The 20268-nt window shown below is 42.2% G+C and overlaps 10 protein-coding genes across 10 annotated transcripts; 3 read left to right on the forward strand and 7 right to left on the reverse strand.

The window, feature by feature from the left end:
* Positions 1 to 84: 84 nt before the first annotated feature.
* SLP1 (Slp1p) lies at positions 85 to 1629 on the reverse strand (the record flags this gene model as incomplete). Its single annotated transcript, XM_003680677.1, has 1 exon — positions 85 to 1629. The coding sequence occupies one exon, from the start codon at positions 1627 to 1629 to the stop codon at positions 85 to 87; it is 1545 nt and encodes a 514-aa protein (XP_003680725.1).
* Positions 1630 to 2044: 415 nt separating this feature from the next.
* TAF2 (transcription initiation factor TFIID subunit TAF2) lies at positions 2045 to 6235 on the reverse strand (the record flags this gene model as incomplete). The annotated part of the gene is made up of 1 exon (XM_003680678.1): positions 2045 to 6235. The coding sequence occupies one exon, from the start codon at positions 6233 to 6235 to the stop codon at positions 2045 to 2047; it is 4191 nt and encodes a 1396-aa protein (XP_003680726.1).
* Positions 6236 to 6797: 562 nt separating this feature from the next.
* On the forward strand, positions 6798 to 7850 carry GOR1 (glyoxylate reductase; the record flags this gene model as incomplete). The annotated part of the gene is made up of 1 exon (XM_003680679.1): positions 6798 to 7850. One exon carries the CDS (start codon positions 6798 to 6800, stop codon positions 7848 to 7850), a length of 1053 nt encoding a protein of 350 aa, XP_003680727.1.
* Positions 7851 to 7941: 91 nt separating this feature from the next.
* On the reverse strand, positions 7942 to 8316 carry TDEL0C06280 (uncharacterized protein; the record flags this gene model as incomplete). The annotated part of the gene is made up of 1 exon (XM_003680680.1): positions 7942 to 8316. One exon carries the CDS (start codon positions 8314 to 8316, stop codon positions 7942 to 7944), a length of 375 nt encoding a protein of 124 aa, XP_003680728.1.
* A 321-nt stretch (positions 8317 to 8637) lies between these two features.
* On the reverse strand, positions 8638 to 10347 carry BOR1 (Bor1p; the record flags this gene model as incomplete). The annotated part of the gene is made up of 1 exon (XM_003680681.1): positions 8638 to 10347. The coding sequence occupies one exon, from the start codon at positions 10345 to 10347 to the stop codon at positions 8638 to 8640; it is 1710 nt and encodes a 569-aa protein (XP_003680729.1).
* Positions 10348 to 10941: 594 nt separating this feature from the next.
* Positions 10942 to 12003, reverse strand: PER1 (Per1p; the record flags this gene model as incomplete). Its single annotated transcript, XM_003680682.1, has 1 exon — positions 10942 to 12003. The coding sequence occupies one exon, from the start codon at positions 12001 to 12003 to the stop codon at positions 10942 to 10944; it is 1062 nt and encodes a 353-aa protein (XP_003680730.1).
* Positions 12004 to 12091: 88 nt separating this feature from the next.
* SPC25 (kinetochore-associated Ndc80 complex subunit SPC25) lies at positions 12092 to 12790 on the reverse strand (the record flags this gene model as incomplete). The annotated part of the gene is made up of 1 exon (XM_003680683.1): positions 12092 to 12790. One exon carries the CDS (start codon positions 12788 to 12790, stop codon positions 12092 to 12094), a length of 699 nt encoding a protein of 232 aa, XP_003680731.1.
* A 191-nt stretch (positions 12791 to 12981) lies between these two features.
* Positions 12982 to 14349, forward strand: ISC1 (inositol phosphosphingolipid phospholipase; the record flags this gene model as incomplete). Its single annotated transcript, XM_003680684.1, has 1 exon — positions 12982 to 14349. One exon carries the CDS (start codon positions 12982 to 12984, stop codon positions 14347 to 14349), a length of 1368 nt encoding a protein of 455 aa, XP_003680732.1.
* A 396-nt stretch (positions 14350 to 14745) lies between these two features.
* ATG26 (sterol 3-beta-glucosyltransferase) lies at positions 14746 to 18438 on the forward strand (the record flags this gene model as incomplete). Its single annotated transcript, XM_003680685.1, has 1 exon — positions 14746 to 18438. One exon carries the CDS (start codon positions 14746 to 14748, stop codon positions 18436 to 18438), a length of 3693 nt encoding a protein of 1230 aa, XP_003680733.1.
* Positions 18439 to 18628: 190 nt separating this feature from the next.
* Positions 18629 to 20071, reverse strand: MET2 (homoserine O-acetyltransferase; the record flags this gene model as incomplete). Its single annotated transcript, XM_003680686.1, has 1 exon — positions 18629 to 20071. The coding sequence occupies one exon, from the start codon at positions 20069 to 20071 to the stop codon at positions 18629 to 18631; it is 1443 nt and encodes a 480-aa protein (XP_003680734.1).
* Between the last annotated feature and the right edge of the window lie 197 nt (positions 20072 to 20268).

The raw sequence follows: 20268 nt of genomic DNA on the forward strand, positions 1-20268 counted from the left end.
TTTACCAGTAATTTATAAATTTTTATCGAATTGAATTTTTGAATTGACGGTTAATGTATGAATCTATCTTTATAAGTTGCCTATTCAATCGGAAGCTACCGATGAGCCAGATATCGATATTGGCGACACAGGGAAGCTCGCACATGTACTTGGATCGGAATCTTCCATGGATTCAAAGCTTGTAAAAGTTTGTTCTTTTTTGATGAACTCATCAAGCTCTGGTTCTCGACTGTGAAGTTGGTAAAATAAGATTAACAGCGACACAAAGATAATCGTGTAAACAAGGTTTCTTTGTACTTTAAGCTCTTTCTCCAATTGTTCGGTTCTTAGAACATACTGCGTCGTAAACTGATCGTTGTGCAATTTTTGTTCCTCAATTATTCTTATCGATTGATCCTTTAGCTGGTTGGCAAAAACTCTCAAAACATTCAAATTATCCATCAAGGTATCATTGAACATAGAAACTAAGTTGTCAAATTTATTTGCCTGTGCCCTCTCTAGATTATCAAAAGAATTCGATAGTAACTTGCTCTGCTCTTCCATATATAGAACACTCAAGCTTGTGTTAGCTTCCAGACTGGTTAGTCTCTTCATTATGTTTTTGAAAATTGATTCCTCCGTTGAGACAGCGGAAACAGATGAAGTTGGTATGTTTTGGTGTGATGGGGCAGGACAGAATGTCTCATTCAAGTCTCTTAAGAACTCTTCAAACTTGAGCGGCTTTAATCTGCATTTGCATCTCTGCATAAAGTCATTTCTTGGAGGCGATGTAATATTTCCTTCATCAATTGAGGGCCACATATCACATTGGTCTGTATCTTCTACTCCCTCGCTTGTAACATCTCGTGGTATTTCCTCTTGAGGAATATCTTGACTCTCAGTCTTCGCCACTGTCACTTTGGAATGATCCATCTTGAACTCATCCATCATTGTCTTCCCATGGACTCTCAAAAGTGATATCGGACAATAGTACTCATTGCCGTGATGCGATAAAATCTCAATTCGAAGATATCTCGCCCAAATCTGAGGGTTCTGTATGGAAAACACCTGCAGATCCCGAGAGTTTTCCGCATTGAATTCTCCAAGAACTGTCCAACCATTTTTGGCTACCGGATATCGATCTGATACAGAGAATCTTAGCTTGTTAAACGTAGATGAGAAAAATTCATAATTTGCAATGGCAACCTCTTCTACTAGTATATCCTGACACAACTCGGTGATGACGAACTTATTAGGCACAGAACAAGGGTTTAGTAAATACTTGTCCTTATTTTCATTCAAAATAGACGATGCACCCGATGCCTCTGGATTTGTCTTGACAATCGTTGCAGCACAGTCTAGTGAGGCAAAATTGAATCTGTGTTTATGGGCCTCTCCATCCATTTCTTCGTGATCTGAAACGTTTGAATCCTCCATGCTTGCGAAAAATCCAATCTCCACCTCTAGATCTTCTCCTATAGTTTCTCCTTCAGTCGTTTCTATACTTTCTTTAGATCGTATCCGCTTATCAGGTATCTCTTCGCTCAGTTTAGCGACTCTCCATTCATCAAAAGAAATAAATGTATTGTTAAGCTCGTTCTTCTCCTCTTCGTTAACGGATGCACAGCGAGAGGGCTCTATTACCTGCATAGATATGCTCGCTGTGGGCAGATCAAGCTTACCTGTTGCCGATGGAGTAGATGATTTCACGGAGGTGGTATATTCGATTTGAGGACGACAATATTGAAGCTTTTGATATCGTATTCTTGATAAGTCATCGGGGAAGCTAATATTGTCGACTATCTCAGAACTAAAGCACTGACCAGCAGCACGTATGACTTTAAATAGCAGAAAAAATAAAGCACTACCAATCGCAGTCTCGGTATCATGATGAATTGGGTGGATTAAACTGCTTGCGATGGGCTACGTTCAGGCATTTGAATAGGAATTGATGATCAGCTCTTTAAGCGGCTTTCAAATTACTTGTTGTCTCTCGTTCATGATGCTATTAGTGTTACATGGTATGGAGTAAATGAACTATAAAGAAGTTGTTGATCAAACTGTTTTACCCCTGTTCTTTCTTTGGAACTTTGATCTTGAGGGTGAATGATCTCTGGTTTGCCTTGATAATTTGAACGTTTTTGCTGAAAGGCACCGACGAGATATCGATCTTCTTCTCTTCTAGAGACGTAATCTTGATAAATCTCAAGGGTAGTATTCCAACCCTATTCACAATTCCTTTCGCCTGTTTTCTCTTTGAATTTGCTGCTGTAGGCTTCTTTGGCTTGTTTAAACTTATTTTCAACTTATTCGCCCGTCCTGTGCCCGTCTCCTCTGGAGCAGGTAAAGTAATATTTGTACCTAACTTGATTTTAGTGGGCAAGTGAACCTTCAGCAAGCCCTCCCTTTTGATGACAACTTTATGGTCTCCGATGTCTTTTGCAACAAGTCTCTTATCCCGTGGCATAGGCAAAACAACGTCGAAACTATCGAGCAGACAGTACAAAATTCTGGTAACGTCAAAAATACGCTTTTTTTGATAAAGAGTTAACATGGAAGTGTGTAGTACTTCCCAAAGAATTTTCTTCAGTGGGACATACTCTTTGAATTGTCTCCTTAGCAGATGTATTAATCCTCGAACCGTAGATCGCATCTTTTGCTCTTTACGTTCTCTTAGTTCATGCACGTAATCCTCTTCAACAATCCCACTTCCGTCCTCTGTTCCGTCTTCAAGAGTGAGCGACTCGGGATTAATCTTTTCCACCATATACTCTATATCATCATCCAGTAGCTCTTGTAGCTTATGCACTGCAACAAAGTCAACGGCGCTGACGAAAACGTCGGCCAGTTTGTCCATGACATAGACGTCAGGCGTAAAACATAAACTTTCGAAGAAGTATTTGAGTGCCTCCCTATTCTTGAGTCCACCTTCAACTAACAGTATCTTGAAAGCTGTCAGAGCTAAATCCTGTGAACCTTCCCTGAGTCGCGGCACATTGACTTCAGCCGTCTTCACTTCCTCCTCAGAAGTGAACAACAAGATTTTATTCAAGTCATTCATGTCGTATAATCCCTCTACGCCTAGTCTTAGTTTTGCCTTGAGAATGGCGTTCTTCACCAGGAGTTGATATGTTGGCATCCATTCTTCGAGATTTTGATATCTACGCAGCTGCTCCAATGCTTTCTCCAAGTAATCTCTATCGTGACGGTTGGTTAATGCGCAGTCTACAACGGACTGAATCAGAGTGCAGCGGTAATGACTATCATCGTATGGATTCTCTGAATTCTCATTGTAAGTAAGTAAATCCAGAAGAAATTGTTTGACAAATGCGGGTGTCTCTTTCCGTTCGTTTTTGACTAAGGTCAGGTACTGTGGGATGTTTTTCTGCAGAAAATATTCTTGGAAATTGGTGAAGTCGTTGTTAAGGGGTATATTTGAGTTCTGGTAGCAGAAGAGTTCATGAAAAATTTTTATAAGATGTTTTGCCCCACCACTAAAGTTGTTGGGCTCGAAGTCTCTCACAACGTACCTTGCTAGTGCTCTGCAGGCCTCCAGGCGTACACCATAGAAGTATCTTTTGTCCATTATTGTCCTTGTCAGTATTGATGAATAAATCTGTGAACTCACTGGTGAATGGATGATGGTATCCTCAAAAAATCTTACACTTTCCACTTGTGCCTCAACATCACTGTCCTGCTGCAGTTGAGACGTGAACATATAGTCAGGCTGATTGACGTAAAGCTTGCACACCCACTCGAAATCGGAATCAATCCTTATCCACTCGAACGCTTCGTTCTGACGTTGGGCTTCATTGCCGTCGGTAGTAACTGAATGTTCAGTCAAGTTCCATTCTCGGCAATCGTTAGGGCCACTGAGGACGTTTCCCAATTTTTGAATTACGCCCCCCTCGACCCTTTCCGTGAATGAATCCTCCGTTATGTCTGGTGTCATCCCCTTGCCCGTGGGCTTCGTAGCATTGAGTCGCTTGTTCCTTATTCTCCGATACTTGGTATTGTATTGAATATCTATCTTTGTGAAGACGTCTTTTAGCTCGACGATATGCTCGTAAGGGGTTCCATCTGCTTCGTGAATTCTAATCGTCATGGATCCTGTAAAACAGGTGGTCAAATTTTTGTTTGGATGTTGCATATAACCCAAGGAGCTTGAACAAAACCCGTCCTCTCCAACGACTTTGTCCTGTCCCAGTTCTTGGGCCTGACACTGTCTGATACCCATTTCAACCATCATTCTTTTCTTGTTGAACCTTTGGGTGACACGGAATATCGGTACTCCAGATCCATAAACCCACTGTTGGAAGAAGGGCTCTAGTTTATTTCTATTAACACGCTCACAAACATACTGAAAATGAGCGGTGGATAAGGAATTATTCGACAGATCACCGGACATGGCCTGTAAAAAAATCTTGGGTAATACACGAGACATACCAAATGATCTCTCAGTCTTGACCATCCTCCGATCCAGGATGTACAATACCATTGGAGCTTTGAGCTTTATGAAATCAAGATCCTTACTTGTCCATGAGATCGGCCTTGAAGCATTTGTGAAAGTTTCACCAATGGGCGGTTTTTCCCAATCCAACTCAACGATAGCCTCACTGTTCATCTTCAGTCTATATTTGAGCTCGTTGTATCCTAATATCTTTTTCATCAATTGAAACACCATATAACCAGCCATTCCCAAACAACACCATATGTCATTGATCTCAAGAGGTGTTATGTTAACCCCAGACCATTGTGTCGCCAATGACCATGCTAAATGGTTTGTAGTAGTTAGCATTGAGTCGATCATTTCTGGAGGATATAATAGGCGAGTATTACACAACGTCATACTTGCAAATTCCATCGTTGGCATCACCAAAGTCGGGAGAAATACAAGACAATATGAAGTGAAAGGATATGACCCAAATTCTTTGGCATAAAAATCCATCATCTTTTGACAAATAATCGTTGAATTCAATACCGTCTTTTCATCGATATCTTCTTGCGGCAGAGTGTAGACTTGTATGGGTATAACATCATTATTCTCAATATCATCAACGGCGGCACTTGTATCAGGTTCATTTATCTTCACACTTTCTTCGGATTCATCTCGCTCTTCATCGAAAATGTCATCCTGGCTATTAATTGACGGTAGAGTCCAAACGTTAAACGCACCGACGGCCCACCCAACGTGATGGGGAGCAACTGGGTTAAATATTTGAAATGCAAAACACTTTTTCGATATCTCGGTGGGATGCGCGGTTTCCTTGGCCGTAGAGTACTCTGAGCAGCAGACCAAAATCTCTTTATTTGAGGCATCATCTTCTTCCTCTTCCTCCAAAATATCGTAGTCTTCCTCATCTTCATCCTCATCCGGTCTCTGTGAATCGTTCTTTTGCAATATATCTTCCTGTGACACATCCTCAGTCTTTACTTCATTCTCGTCTGTATGAGTATCTCTTCTTGAGCGTAAGTTTCTGGTTTCATTTCCCATAACTTTTGATCCTCCAATGTCCTTCACTTTCTTGGGAACAGTGATTTCCACTTCCCAAGTACACTTTTCATCTAGAGTATTTACACATGGCATCCAGTATGCTGCGGTACAACAAAGCTCGTTATTCGTGGTGTAAGCATTCCATAATTGCGGCTGAGACTCCAAAACGGTGTCAAATCTTACACCAGTAGCCGGATTACTCAATTCGTACTCTATTCTCACACTGATCGGTGTGAAAACGGCCTCTTGTGGGGCCGGTGTACCTCTAACAGTTGGCGTTATTGGTGTATAATTAGTCAACGAGTTGGCATCCTGTAAAGTAATCTTGATCGATGACGGTATCTTAATAATCAATTGCGACTTTGTTCTCTCCTCCGGGAACTCATTCAAATCTGCGAATTTCTCCCTCAAAAAATGCGATTGTTCCACTCCATTGAACGCATAGAGGGTATCGGCCTCAGAACGGCTAGTCTTCGAGAATTCAGTCAATGGATCGTCATGAATATAATTATCACACCTCCGATTTTCCACTCGTACCTCATTAATCTTCAAATTCTTACAATCCAACGTAATATAACTTAAAGTTTGAATCAAAGGTATTAGAATAATATCTGCAGTTCCTCTAATTGTATGTTTCGCGAGGTCAACATCCAAAGATACTCGCTGATGCGCAATCTTAAAAGTTCGGAACCCACCGCCAGAATCCGCATAATTGGGAACACTCTGGCCTGTCCTAGGGGTAGTCCCTTTCGAATAGGACATTTCACTTGCTCAAATCTCCCAAAACTAGACCACAAGGCCTCTTTAAGTACCATAAATTCTCCATAACTCACTGTCCATCCTTATGTTATTTCAGTCAAAAGCTGCTTGAAAAATAAAGGCTATTACCCGTACGACGCGGAGATATGCGAAGCCAGCCCAACCTTCCTTTTAACTCCGTAATTTCTTTAATTTTATAAGGATTTCATGAAATCTGTATCTCGATGGGTTTACAATGACTGTTGTCGAGCAACTTTGATCGCCATTGATCAGCAGGGTCGCTCACTTGCTAGCCTTTCTTAGTCCCTGAAGCTTTGTCTATAGCCTCTTGTTATCGTCTGTCCTCAAGCGAGCCAATCGCTTGCAGTTGCGACTTGTGCAGTACAATCTTGCGTGCCAATTGCAGATCGGTAATCGACGACCAATGTCTCTCGAACAGGCAGGAGATAAGACCGTTGCCAATTTCCGAGCAATAAAGGGGCGGGGTAGTGTAAAGTATATGTATATAAGTAACATAGGTAGCACTAGGCATTGAAGGCTCTTGGTTCGACACCAATAAGTCAATATGAGTGTCAAACCAGTGGTTCTAAGATTAGGTAAAGTGGCATACGCCAACGATGCTTGGAAAAATTTGAGCAAGATCGCCAATGTGGTTACTATCCCAGAGACTACCACTCGTGAAGAGTTTTTGAAAACTTTGAAGGACCCAAAGAGCGAAGTGTCTAAAGCTCAAATCATCACTAGAACTTTCGCCAGTGTTAAGCAAACTGGTAGATTTGACGAAGAACTGGCTCAAAGTTTGCCAAAATCTGTCGTTGCTGTTTGTCACCTGGGTGCTGGTTATGATCAAATTGATACCCAATATTTCAAAGACAGAAAGATCCAGGTCACTAATGTCCCAGAATTGGTCAATGACTCAACAGCAGATACTCATGTTTTCTTGCTGTTAGGTGCCTTGAGAAACTTCGAATACGGTCAACGTAATTTGCTTGCAGGTAAATGGCCTTCTGTCGGTGCCGCAGGTGGTGCTCCAGTTGGTAATGACCCCGAAGGAAAGGTCGTTGGTGTGCTTGGTTTGGGTGGTATTGGTCGCACGATCGTCAAGAGATTGCAACCATTCGGATTCTCCAAGTTTCTCTACCACAACAGGAATAGATTGAGTCCAGAGCTTGAAAATGGTTGTGAATACGTCTCATTTGATGAACTATTGGCTCAATCCGATATTATCTCCGTCAATATTCCACTGAACAAGAACACAAGACATATTTTGGATGCTAAGACATTTGAAAAGATGAAGGATGGTGTTGTTGTGGTTAACACTGCTCGTGGTGCTGTCATTGATGAAGCCGCTTTCATTAATGCTTTGAAATCAGGTAAGGTTAGGGCCGCTGGTTTGGATGTCTTCGAACATGAACCACAAGTCCCACAGGAATTGCTAGATATGCCTCAAGTTTTGGGTCTGCCTCACATGGGTACCAACTCCTTTGAGACCATCAAGCACATGGAAGAGTTTATTGTCGAGAACGTCGAAAATATCATCAAGAAGGGTAGAGGTATAACCATCGTGCCGGAATTGAAAGGTGAATCTTGGATCGATGAAAGCAAGCCACTGGCTTAATTAGACCTGGTTTATGGATTAATGTATATGCATATAGCTACAACTGACAATACAATATATACTTATATATAGAACACTGCCATTTAACTGATTAAACTTTGATATGGTGATATTCCAAATCATCCTCTTTCTCGAACTTCTTATTCTTACCAAAAACCATTTGGCCTGCATGATTCAGCTGTGCAACCATGACAAGTGCCCATAATAAGAACAGTGCTAGGAATATTAGAAAATAAAATGCAAAATTCTCATAGAGATGGAAACGGAACATTTCAATCCACGACCTGTCGTAGACTTCACTCGTTAGGGCCAAATCATAATTGAAGAACCCCAGCCCATATTTCAGGATGGGTTTGTATCCTCCATCATCCGTAAAAGTCTCCAAATTAAGCACATAACTCAGGTCCCCGGTGTCCTGGTATGCGTGTTCGTGCAATAACACTGCATCGATTGGAGGTGGAATCATTGGGCGAAGTACGGGCTCACACCTGCTTTATGTCATCGAAATTTTATCATGTTATTGATAATTATTTTGTTTGTATTAAATTCACACAGTAAATAGAAAACTTAGTACGAATGTTTGAGTCTTGACAATAACATACTTAAAACCAACTTCAATATATCAATCAATGATCGATAAGATCTTATTAGACTTGGTTACTTAAATTATAAACTCACAAAAAGGTCATCGCTAACATGCAAGTGATAACTGTTACTTGAATGACCAGTCAATCACATAAATTATATACTGCTCAGTAACACAACCATCATCATTACGGCAACAAGATCATTTTATCCTGCTTGGTAATCCTGCGTGGTAATGTAATGAAATGCTAATATTAATGCTGCCGACTAGCTTGCTTCTAAACTGCTTGATCTGCTTAAACCACAGAGATTGTCTAGCAAAAGTATTTTTAACGGTAAACTCCTCCGTAGCGTTATGATCCAATACATTCAGCTCTTCTTTGGTGAATATCTTGGGGAACACCATCCGTATAATGACCGTTAGTAACAGAACCAGTGGGAATCCAATAGCTGCTATGGTGTTTGTAATGGCAAACTCACCGACGAATCCGGCAAGACTAAAGCACAAAAATATCACGAGTTTCTTTCTTGAAACGTGGTTTAGGATAGATTGAGGGTCCCTTTTCTTAGTTTCTGTGAACAGGCAAAGTATCCTGGCGATGATTTCATTGTGCAGCAAACCTTCGATACCCATTATGAAAAATAATCCCGATAATACTGCCTGTGGGATTTGACCCAAACATACCAGAAGTGGACGGGTCATTGTACCAATGGCCATCAAACCTTGGACAGTGTTGGTAAACCTTTGTTCCACGCATCTGGCAACCTTACCATTTTCATCGTGAACTAACAAAGACTCTGTATGCAATGGAGCTTGTGGAATCAACCCGTTTGGTGCTGGGATCCCCAACACTCCGCTTACTCCTGTAGTTATGCCTAAAAGTGCAAAATCGTAATGAAATGATGCATTCTTTTTGAGTTTGTACTCGAATCTCTGTGCCATCAGAGAAGAAACATTGTGGTCAAAATAAAATAAAAGAGTTAAGATGATTCCAAATGGAAGAGCAATGAAAACGTCTTTCACAGGTATTTTTTGGTAGGCCAGCCACGTTGAAGCATTTCTATTAACTTTGTCAGTTGGGTAGAAAGATTTCGAGATTGGAACCTTTTGGAAATGAACATCATCTAGATAGCCTCCAAAATGAGTAAAAGCGGACCAAAACAATACTGATAATGGGGTTGAATAGTCTGCAATAAATATCCGCAATCTATGAGTTAATAGCGGAGTTCGAGTTATATTCTTGAACACTAGACCAAAGAGGGTCATACAAAGCGCCACTGTTACACTGCCAAATCCAGCTGTAAGATCCTCCTCGCCTTCATTGGTGTGGAATTGTCTCGTAAGGATTTGGATCCCCTTCTCAATATAGACAACATTAATGAACAACCCAAAGATGTCACAAGGAAACGCCGTCACATACTGCAATAGAGCAACTGTATTGCTAAAGGCCATGATCAAATGTAATATCATAGACCATATACAAACCCAAAACATAAATCCAAAATAATTAGTATTCAGGGGCCCAATAAGCTCATAAACCGTGTAATTGAAGATAGCGATAGGTCCGGTTACACCAACAATACATAATGGCTGCCCTGCCAGTACCCCAAAGACGACACCAGCCAGACCTGTAGAGAGTAAAACTTCATTTACTCCATAAGCATTATGGGTTTTATCGAACATATCTTGTGCAAAAGCCAAAGCAGGTAGTAGATTGTTGAAATAGGTATTCAAAACAGACGGTATCACTCGATAATCCCATGAATCTCTCCAATCCTGCCAATAGCAGGGCACTTTCTCTTGTAAGTCTAGCCAGATTCCAGCACCAGGCTTTGGAATCCTCCGTCGCCTTCGACCTTCATACACCCCATCAATAGGCTCCTTTCTTGATTCCAACGGAGTTGTATTCATTGAAGTTACGTCCTGACTGCTATCGCTTTCGAACCAGGAGACAACCCAGAGATATTTTGGTCGATCGTTGGAATGTGTTCGAGTCAAAGAAAAAATGACTCTTTACGCCGGGAGCGATGTGAAGAGACCATCGACTTCACGCAATGCGAAGAAGAGGAGAACAACGCACCAGCACTGGATGATGAAGTAGCCCTTAATAACAATGCCATAAGGTTCAAAGTGGTATTCTCAGGGTCCCGAGAGGTTGTCAAGATAATGTGTGAAGAGGGAAAAAACTTTCTATTGCCTGTCATCTGCTCTTCATCAAACTGTTCAAAAATCAATCTGAAATTAAACTGTAAGGGATATATAGAAAGTTTCAATAGATGTGAAACCTTATATCAGCCATTATACCTGCAAGTAGGACAATAGAATACTCAGCCGCCTTCTTCATTGACGCTTGAGTAACGAAAGTCTGCAGTCATGCAAGTGCCTACGCGATAACCCGATGGCTAAGGACCCCGGACAAAAAGCCCACGTTTGGACTTAGATCACCACCCCTTATTATCATGATGTATTATGTATCTAGCTGAGACTACTTATTCACTACTATACTCACTCCAAGTTCTCCCTTGTAGTGAAGTTGAAGTCCTTGAGGAAAAAACCGTATAGGACCCAGGACGGCCAGATAGTGCACATGTGCCATAAGGCATGAGAATCGATTTGCCATTTGTAGCTGAAGAAGTCGAATAGCTCGAAAGACATAGCCATCGCCGTGGATCCGACTAATAATACGGGTACTATGCAGAGGTTGAAGACGAGTGTTTGACGCTTTTCGTAGGGTCCTGCACGTTTGTGGCTCTGTGTTGACCGTAGAGTATTGTAATTTTGGTATGCTAGTAGAATCAGCAGCAGATACTGCAGCACACCGAAGAATATGTTGAACCTCATGTTGTATGTGTAGGACCAGTCTATGTAGAGTCGTAGCAGATGAAGGGCAAATATTAGGACAACGGACCAGGAGAATAACTTCGCCATCTGAGGATGTTTGTCGAGTCTTGTCATTCTAGAGAAGATAGCATGGAATGCTGTCAGGACAGTGCCTCCTGCAAAGAAGTAATCGAGGATCTCGGTGATCAACAGGTCTCGCCAGTGAAAAATTGTGCTAGCGGTCCATGCTAACATCCCAGCCATTGCCACATATGTGTAGTTTCGCAACAACAGTATTCTTCTTCTATCGCCTCTATTCTCTAGCCTGTGTATCGTTTCGGTCAATTGCTGGTAGCCATGATAATGTGCGATAAAATTTCCAATGCTAAACAGCGTGGAAAACAACTCCTGGGTAGTGAGTAGTCTCAAGAATGGCCATTTCCCATGAAATTGATAAATTTCCTCCTCGTTCTGTATTCTCAGCTGCGTAACGATCTGCTGGCACTGATAATCACAGTCCGAGATACAATCCCAAGCGAAAAATGTTGAAAGCAGCAAAGGACGGTCATCAAATCTGTAGTCACTAAACTCGTTAGTTGAAGGGTCGATATACCCGATCTGTGAGCCAGGACAAGATTTTTCAAACTCACATGCATATTTACAATCCTGAAATTTGTCCAAATTATCCCCTGGGGAAGCAATCGCCACAGAAGCCAGGAGCCATGGCACAATCAATTGGGTTCTCATACAAACGTTTGACGACTCTCAATGCCTCGATCTTGAGCACCTTTGTTAGTGACTCTCGAATCTTTCGAAGTAACTTAACTGGAAGGAATCATTGGTGACGTAGTGCACGTGAGATGAGCAACTGCCTAGATTTGACCAGAAACGAGGTTATATCGCCATGCTTGTTCAATGTATCCAGTAGCTGTCTCTTGATTTCCTCGTCATCAAGTTCCGGAGTCGATTGCAGGATGGTGAAGTCTTCGCTCGAAACATCCAGCGTTATATCACACAGGCGGGCCATATCCTGGTCGTCAAACTGGCGGAACTCGAAATGAAGGGTCCCTGGTTGAGAAGCATCAATTTGCATTCCTAGAAGCCTTTCGTAAAGTTTCAGCTCTGGATTATCACGCTGCCGTTGCTTCATCATTCTTTCCTTCTGTTTTCTGATCTCTTGCTCTTTCTTTTCCAGCATTAGGTCCAGCTCGGTGGATTCCTCTAATATGGCTGTCCTTTGTGACTCCAATTGGTGCTTCCTCTGTTGGAAACCTTCCAATCTGTTTTTAGTATCGTCGGCATCTTTTCTAAATGTGTCCCTCTCGATCTCCAGAGCCTCTTGCTCGTTTTGTAGCCTGCTGAATCTCTCTGATATTACCCTTTGTCGACTCTGTAGTTCTTCAACTTCATCTCTATACCTTTGGACAGATTCCAGCACTGTACTCATCCGTTCGTTCAACGTCTCATGGATCCTGCGCTCAAACTCGTCCAAACGCGATCGGAACTCTGTGAATTGACCAATGGTCTGCTGCATCGCCCTTCTAAGCTATAGAAAATTCTTTGACCCTGCAAACAGGCTATCTTGCCTGTATTTCACTTTGTTGGTTGTTGCATGAAGTGGCGGCTCTGTGTTATTATTACGCGATGCTTTCACAACACTAACCATTGGATCGGATAAAGAAAGATACCATAAAACTCATTGAAAAGCCTTCTCTGAGACGTTTAATGAGCCAGAATAATTTGGAAAGGGCTGATGATGAGGTCAGGAAAGAAGCGCCTAGTATAAAGTTTCTTACGTTCAATACTTGGGGGCTAAAGTGGGTGTCGAAATACAGAAAGCAGAGATTGCGAGCTATCGCAGATGAGCTGGCTGGCAAATCATGCTCCGTTCCACTACCTGGTATTGAGTCTTCTGGAGCAGATGATCGGTACGATGTTGTAGCTTTACAGGAGATTTGGTGCAAAGAAGATTGGGATTACATAGCGGCAACGTGCGCTGAAGCTTTCCCTTACCAAAGAATATTTTACTCTGGGATTCTTGCTGGACCTGGACTGGCCATATTGTCAAGAATCCCTATCGAATCGACGTTTCTATACCGTTTTCCAATTAATGGTAGACCCAGTGCCGTACACCGGGGTGATTGGTATGTGGGCAAGTCTGTAGCCATCACTCTGCTACAACCGGTGGATAAGATGACCCATCCCGTGGCCATAATGAACAGCCATATGCATGCTCCGTATGCGTTGACCGGAGATGCAGCATATGCCTGTCACAGGTCTTGTCAGGCATGGGATTTCAGTAAATTGGCAAACCTATACAAGAAGGCAGGCTATGCAGTAATCATCTCAGGAGATTTAAATTCAAGGCCCGGATCGTTGCCTCACAAATTTCTTACAATGGAAACGGGACTGGTTGATTCGTGGGAGCAACTTAGCGGTAAGCAGGATCTACAAGTAGTCGCAAGGTTGAATCCTCTAGAACAGATCAAATACGGTTGTACCACTTGCGATTCGTTGCTTAATACATGGAGGGCATCTCGTAAACCCGACGAGGCTTGCAGACTTGACTATGCTCTAATTGATCCTGAGAGACTGCAAACGACACAGGCAGGGGTCAGATTTACCAATAGATTACCTAATGTTGGCAGTTTTTCCGACCATTTTGCCTACACTTGCACTTTGAAACTTTTACCAAAGAAAGAACCTGTCACCGTCGACATTGCCAGTGATAGCAAGGATTCCAGAGACCTCTTATTGCAGCGGTATGCCAATTACGACGAGATGATTCAGTGTTTAGCAAGCTATTCAGTCGTCGCCGCAAGGCAAAAATTTCTTCGTGGAGTCCATTTTTACTTCTCAATCCTACTACTTATCGGTGCTTTGGTAGTGACCACTTTCACTGCCAATTTGGCCGGCTGGTCATCTATCTTCTGGGTACTTTTCGCAGTGGTAGTCTCTATAACCGGAACGATTGACGGCATGATCTCCTTCCTGTTTGGAAGAAAAGAGACCAGAGCTCTCAAGGAGGTAGAGGAAGAGGTTCTCTGTGCCCAAAGATACATGAGGACCTTGCTAAAGGAGAAGACGAAGTAGCAGGGTTTTTTATCCTATCTGTTATGATTATTATAGAGCTTAGACTGCCATTTTTTATAGAGAACCAGTGGCACTTCAAAAATTAAAATAAGATTTAAAACAAATTAAGTGGGCACTGAGAAACATCTTTTGGCCACCATGAACAGTCACATATTTAAATAATGCTGTGTTTGTATTTACTGACAGTTTGCGGATCGCCTTCATTTTCCCACAAGGCGTAGCCGCAAGCTCAGAGGAAAGGGTCCTCAACCAACGAATCTCGGTGTCTTCACGAACAACTAAACTTCGAAGCGCACATAATGCTTGTTAATCATTCCCTCGGAACGGCGCTGGTAGTTCAATAATTTCCTTTTGGCTTGAGATATATATTTTGAGCTGTCCTGATCGAGATCGAAGATGAATCTGGCCACAAAGGGGAGGAAATCTGGCGAGTCAAGCTCACACAATATATCCCAAGAAAGTGTTGGTACTGGTAAGTTGCTGACTGCTCTAATACCTCAAAGACGGCTGTCAAAATCTATAGCCAGCCTCAAACCCGGTAGAAATGGAAAGGGAAGAACAGCTTCCATTGGTTCAGATGGAGAAGAAATGGTCCGCAGTGATTCAGATGATACCGGGGGTTACGATGTTGCGAAATCTAGATTTATGATGAAGAGTATTGCAGACTTATTGACTACGGCTAGTGTCTATGCTGGTATGGATGATGCTCAGGAGGCGGACGACTTGGCACAAGATTTGACGCAGAACGACAAGGATCGCAGAAATGAGGACGATGATTTACTAGGAAGGCAGCAGAAAGATAGTAATGATGAAGTTCAGGCAGATTCTGAGGGGGGACCTGTTCGTCTGGCTGCTACGAGAAAACCTACACTTTTCTCGTTCTCGGTAGTACCGACTGAGAAGATGGAGTCTGCGATGGGCTCCGACCAGGCTTTCAAGAGGAAAATTATTAAGAAGTTACTTGAACATTTCAAACTTGATCAAAACGAAGAGCTGTTGAAGGATTACTCAGCGTGGCTTTTGAAGGATGTTTTAGTTCAGGGAAATCTACTGGTCACTTCTAGACACATTCTTTTCTTTGCATATTTACCAAAGAACCCTGGGACGATCAAATTAAGTGGAAACTTGAACATACGATCCACCCTTAGAACGTCTGTTCGTTATTGGTGTATTCTGAAAGATCAAACTCTTTCACTTTACAATTCGCCGACCGAAGTATATTTCCCAGTTCTCACAATAGATTTGAGCAATACAACAAGTATACATCTCGAAAAGAGATCATCTTCTGATGACCCAAACACGACCTTTAAGGTGCATAATAATGGAAGAACTTATGTCTTTAACGCCGACACGGAATACTCTGCAAGGGCTTGGTGTAATTCACTAAAGAAACAGCAATTTGCAGCTCAAAATACGGAGAATGATTCTGTGAGTGTCAAGATACCGTTAGCAAACATCATTGACCTTGATGATCAAGCCATTGTTAAGCAAGCTTTGACTGTGCGGATACGTGCCTTGGAGAGTGCTCATTCGTTCGCAATTGATGATTTTCACTTTGTATTCCTTGACGGGTCTGGGTTCTCTTTAATGGATATGGTGAAGAAGCAACTCTCTGCACTGAATACCTTGGGGGTACGAATCCTGTTCGACAACTTTTCGCCTGGAGATGATCCCAATAGCTCAGCTAAACTTGAAGGTGGTAGAAAATGCATAGAAGACACAAAGACTCAAGAGTCGAGCCAAACTTCTTTTGATATGAGTTCCAAAGAGCATGCTTCTTTGATTGATAACATCTTACACCATACGCCAGGCTCATTGGCGGCCAAAGATCCTGAAGAAAAAACCTGGTCGAGGAGGCTGCGTTCAATGAGTGGAAGTTTGTTTACAAAACCTTCCATCTTCAATGGCTCTGATGAGGATGTCGTAGTGGAATTTTATTCAAGATTCCCCACCCAGGCTTCCGATAATGCTTCAAGAAGCACGCTCAAGGATCAATTCTCAGATGATGATGACAAAGCTACTGAAAGTGAGCATGGTCATAGAAAAACCAAACTAACTGATTTGGCAACCAAACCTTTCAAAAATGTTGCCGAAATGTGGAATGCTCACCCAATACACTATATGAACGATTATGTTCCATTTAGTGAAGATGATCCATATTTGGTGAAAAATAAACGTAAAGTACATGCATTGCATAGATTTAGGCGCCATTTTAAATTGAACAATAACGAAATTTTAATAAGTGCGTCGTTTACCCATTTAGTAAGGAATGTTCCACTATATGGGAAACTGTATATTGCCAACGACGTTCTGTGTTTCCGAACGCTGCTACCAACGGTTAACACCAAAATGATCTTACCTCTCAATGATGTTGAAACTTGTTATAAAGAGAAGGGTTTCAGATTTGGTTATCTGGGTCTCGTCATCGTTATAAGGGGTCATGAGGAGCTGTTTCTTGAATTTAGTACTGCCTCAGCTAGAGATGATGCTGAATACGTCATATTGAAACGTTTAGATGATGTTAAATCAAAAAGAAGAGTGCCAGCATCTGTCTCGGCCAATATCGTGGAGACTGATAGCAATACCGCCAAACTCAAGTTCTTCGAAGATAAGATCAATGCTGAGGGTTTTGATGTTCCATTGCTCTTTGATGAGAATCCATACTTCAAGACTAATATAAAGCCTCAACGGAGCTATAAAATTGCTATGCTGACTATCGGTTCTCGAGGTGATGTTCAGCCCTATATTGCGTTAGGAAAAGGGCTGCTCAAAGAAGGTCATCAGGTAACGATCATCACTCACAGCGAGTTTCGCGAATTTGTCACAAAGCATGGTATAGGGTTTGAACCAATCGCAGGAGACCCTGCAGAATTGATGTCGCTGATGGTTGAACACGAATCGATGAATGTAGGGCTTTTCAGAGACGCTTCTGTCAGATTCCGCGATTGGATTACCGCTTTACTTGATACTTCTTGGGCGGCCTGCAAGAAGTTAGGGCTGGATATGTTAATCGAGTCTCCTTCGGCTATGGCAGGGATACACATTGCAGAAGCGCTTGATATTCCTTATTTTAGAGCTTTCACCATGCCATGGACGAGAACTAGAGCTTATCCTCATGCATTTATTGTTCCAGATCAAAAGCGTGGCGGTAATTACAATTATTTGACTCATGTGTTATTCGAAAATCTATTTTGGAAGGGAATCAGTGGCCAGGTCAACAAGTGGAGACTCGAATCACTTGGCTTGGATAAGACAAATCTCGATATGCTACAGCAGAATAAAGTACCGTTTTTCTACAACATCTCTCCCACAATATTCCCACCTTCCGTTGATTTTAGTGAATGGATCAAAGTGACTGGATACTGGTTCTTAGACGAGAAGACCGATTACAAACCTCCGCAAGCATTGGTTGATTTCCTAAGCCGGGCAAGAAAGCTGGGAAAGAAGTTGGTTTATATTGGGTTCGGATCCATAGTGGTTTCTAATGCAAAGGAAATGACCAAGGCGATCGCGAAAGCAGTTGAGGATGTTGACGTCTATTGTGTTTTGAATAAAGGTTGGTCAGAAAGATTAAATGACAGTTCTTCTAAAGAAATTGAAGTAGAGCTTCCAGAGTGTATTTTTAATGCTGGCAATGTTCCTCACGATTGGCTTTTCCCACAAATGGACGCAGCGGTGCACCATGGTGGGTCTGGAACCACCGGTGCGACCCTAAGGGCGGGGCTTCCTACTGTTGTCAAACCATTTTTTGGAGATCAGTTCTTTTACGCCCTCCGTGTAGAAGATATTGGTGCTGGACTGGCACTGAAGAAATTGAATAGTCACTCGTTAACCAAAGCTCTGCAGCAAGTTACTACGAATAAAAGAATGGCCGATAGAGCTTTACTGATAAAGAATCAAATAGCTAACGAGGATGGTGTTCGTACAGCCATAAACTGTATCTACGGCGAATTGGAGTATGCAAGAAGCTTGGTTCTTGCCAGAAGTAAGAAGGAGAAGATAACGCCATATAAAGAGGTTCAAACGTCTGAACCATTGGCAAACAAAGCTTCAAATAACCAAGCGGATGAATCGTGGTTTTTTGTGTAGTTGAAATCACAATGGATAATTAGTGTTTTATAGATATTAACAAACTTAATCAACGTGGTAACCGCAAGAAACTATATGCGAAGGAGAAAATCATATTGACTCCCTGATTCTTGAAATGATTAGCCTATCTGGATGACACGCATGATCGTGGTGTGTATGCCCGGACGTCTTTGGGCTACCTAAAATGCATTTACCAATTGGTGACTTCTTCTGCTTCTCCAAACAAAGAGTCTGTTACAGTTTGGTTGTTCTCTGAGTCCTTCCAAAGACGCGGAGGAGATTTCATAATCTCCTCAGCGTTCTTGTTCAAAAATTCAATTATGAGTCTATTGATTAGTTTGAATTCTAGTAGGAAGGCATCATGGCCTTCTGGTGACTCAACATTCTCAAGACGGGCATGCGGTATATTTTCTGCCAGGAATTCTTGCTCTGAATAAGTGAATAAACCATCTGTCTTTATACCTATGATCAGCGATGGTTGCTCTATGGAACGCAACACTTCTACAATGTTTTCATCGTAATCGAATCTATCACGAGCCAAATCGTGTGTATCCAGCTTACGTGTAATCGAGATGTAACAATTGGCATCAAAACGGTTGATGAATTTGCTCCCTTGGTACCGCAGATAACTTTGAGCCGAAAAGTAAGTTTGAGCTGGTTTGATGTCCTTTATAACACCCGCTACGGAACATGCTGAGGTTTCTGATGAGACAGAAAGGACCGATTCAGACGAAGTGGAAGAAGACCGACTTGCCCTTCTTTGTTCTTTGCGGTGTTTATGGCCATCGTTGTGAATTTGTAGAGAGTGTTGGTTCACTGACGATGGAGCCGGCAGTGAGGATTTTGGAGCTTTACTCTGGTGTTCAACAGAGGGCGTGTTTCTGGCAAATTTTGTCTCAAAGCTGTTTCTCGACCTATAAGTTAGGAGAGCCGACATACGAGCAGCAGATAGACCTGCTATAGGTGGATCGTTTAAGGAATAGTACCCATCATCATACTTCGGATCAGAATAGATACATTGTCTTTGAGCTTCTGACCACGATATACACCATGCAGAATGTCTAGCAGAAGTTGCCAATGCAACCAAATTCCTCACGTAGTCTTTTTTGTAAATAGTAGCCCATTCCAACGCTAGCATACCACCCATAGAACCACCAATGACACAAGCCACAGAACTCACTCCGAGAGAATCCAAAACTATCCTGTGTGCTCTCACATCATCTCTTACAGTACACAATGGAAATTCAGGACCATATGGCTCTCCAGTATCTTCATTGATAGAAAGAGGCGAGAAAGACCCATAGGGCGAGCCCATAGAGTTCAAACATATGACGAAAAATCTCGATGGATCAAATGCCTGGTCATTCCCCAACAGAGGACCCCACCAATCAGCTACATCGGATGAACCGGTCAACGCATGACAGATCACCAGACAGTTGTCCCCCTTCTCGTTAAGGCTACCCCAGGACTTGTATGCAATAGGAAAGTTGTTAATGGTAATGCCAGACTCTAAAGTAAGCTCCGGTACTTCCACGATCCTCTGCCCATTCACCAACTTTGCAAACGGGTTTACTTTAACTACTTCATCTATGTCGAGCTCCTTCAGCGTTTTAGACTCGCGTGTGGCAGACATCTTTATTTTACAGGCTCAGTGCCGTTTTTCCTCAATTACACCTTGAATAGTGGGCTTGCGGATTGCAACTCGCTAGTCCATCGCTTATATATCTGGTCATTACCTGTTTCTTAACGATGTATCGTGAAGGAGATCTTTTCAATACTGTGGCTCTCAGCGTCAGGAAGCCACATTGCCAAGCCCTCTAGAAAAACAAA

The sequence above is a fragment of the Torulaspora delbrueckii genome, chromosome 3, assembly GCF_000243375.1.
Source record: "Torulaspora delbrueckii CBS 1146 chromosome 3, complete genome".
Classification (NCBI taxonomy): Eukaryota; Fungi; Ascomycota; class Saccharomycetes; order Saccharomycetales; family Saccharomycetaceae; genus Torulaspora; species Torulaspora delbrueckii.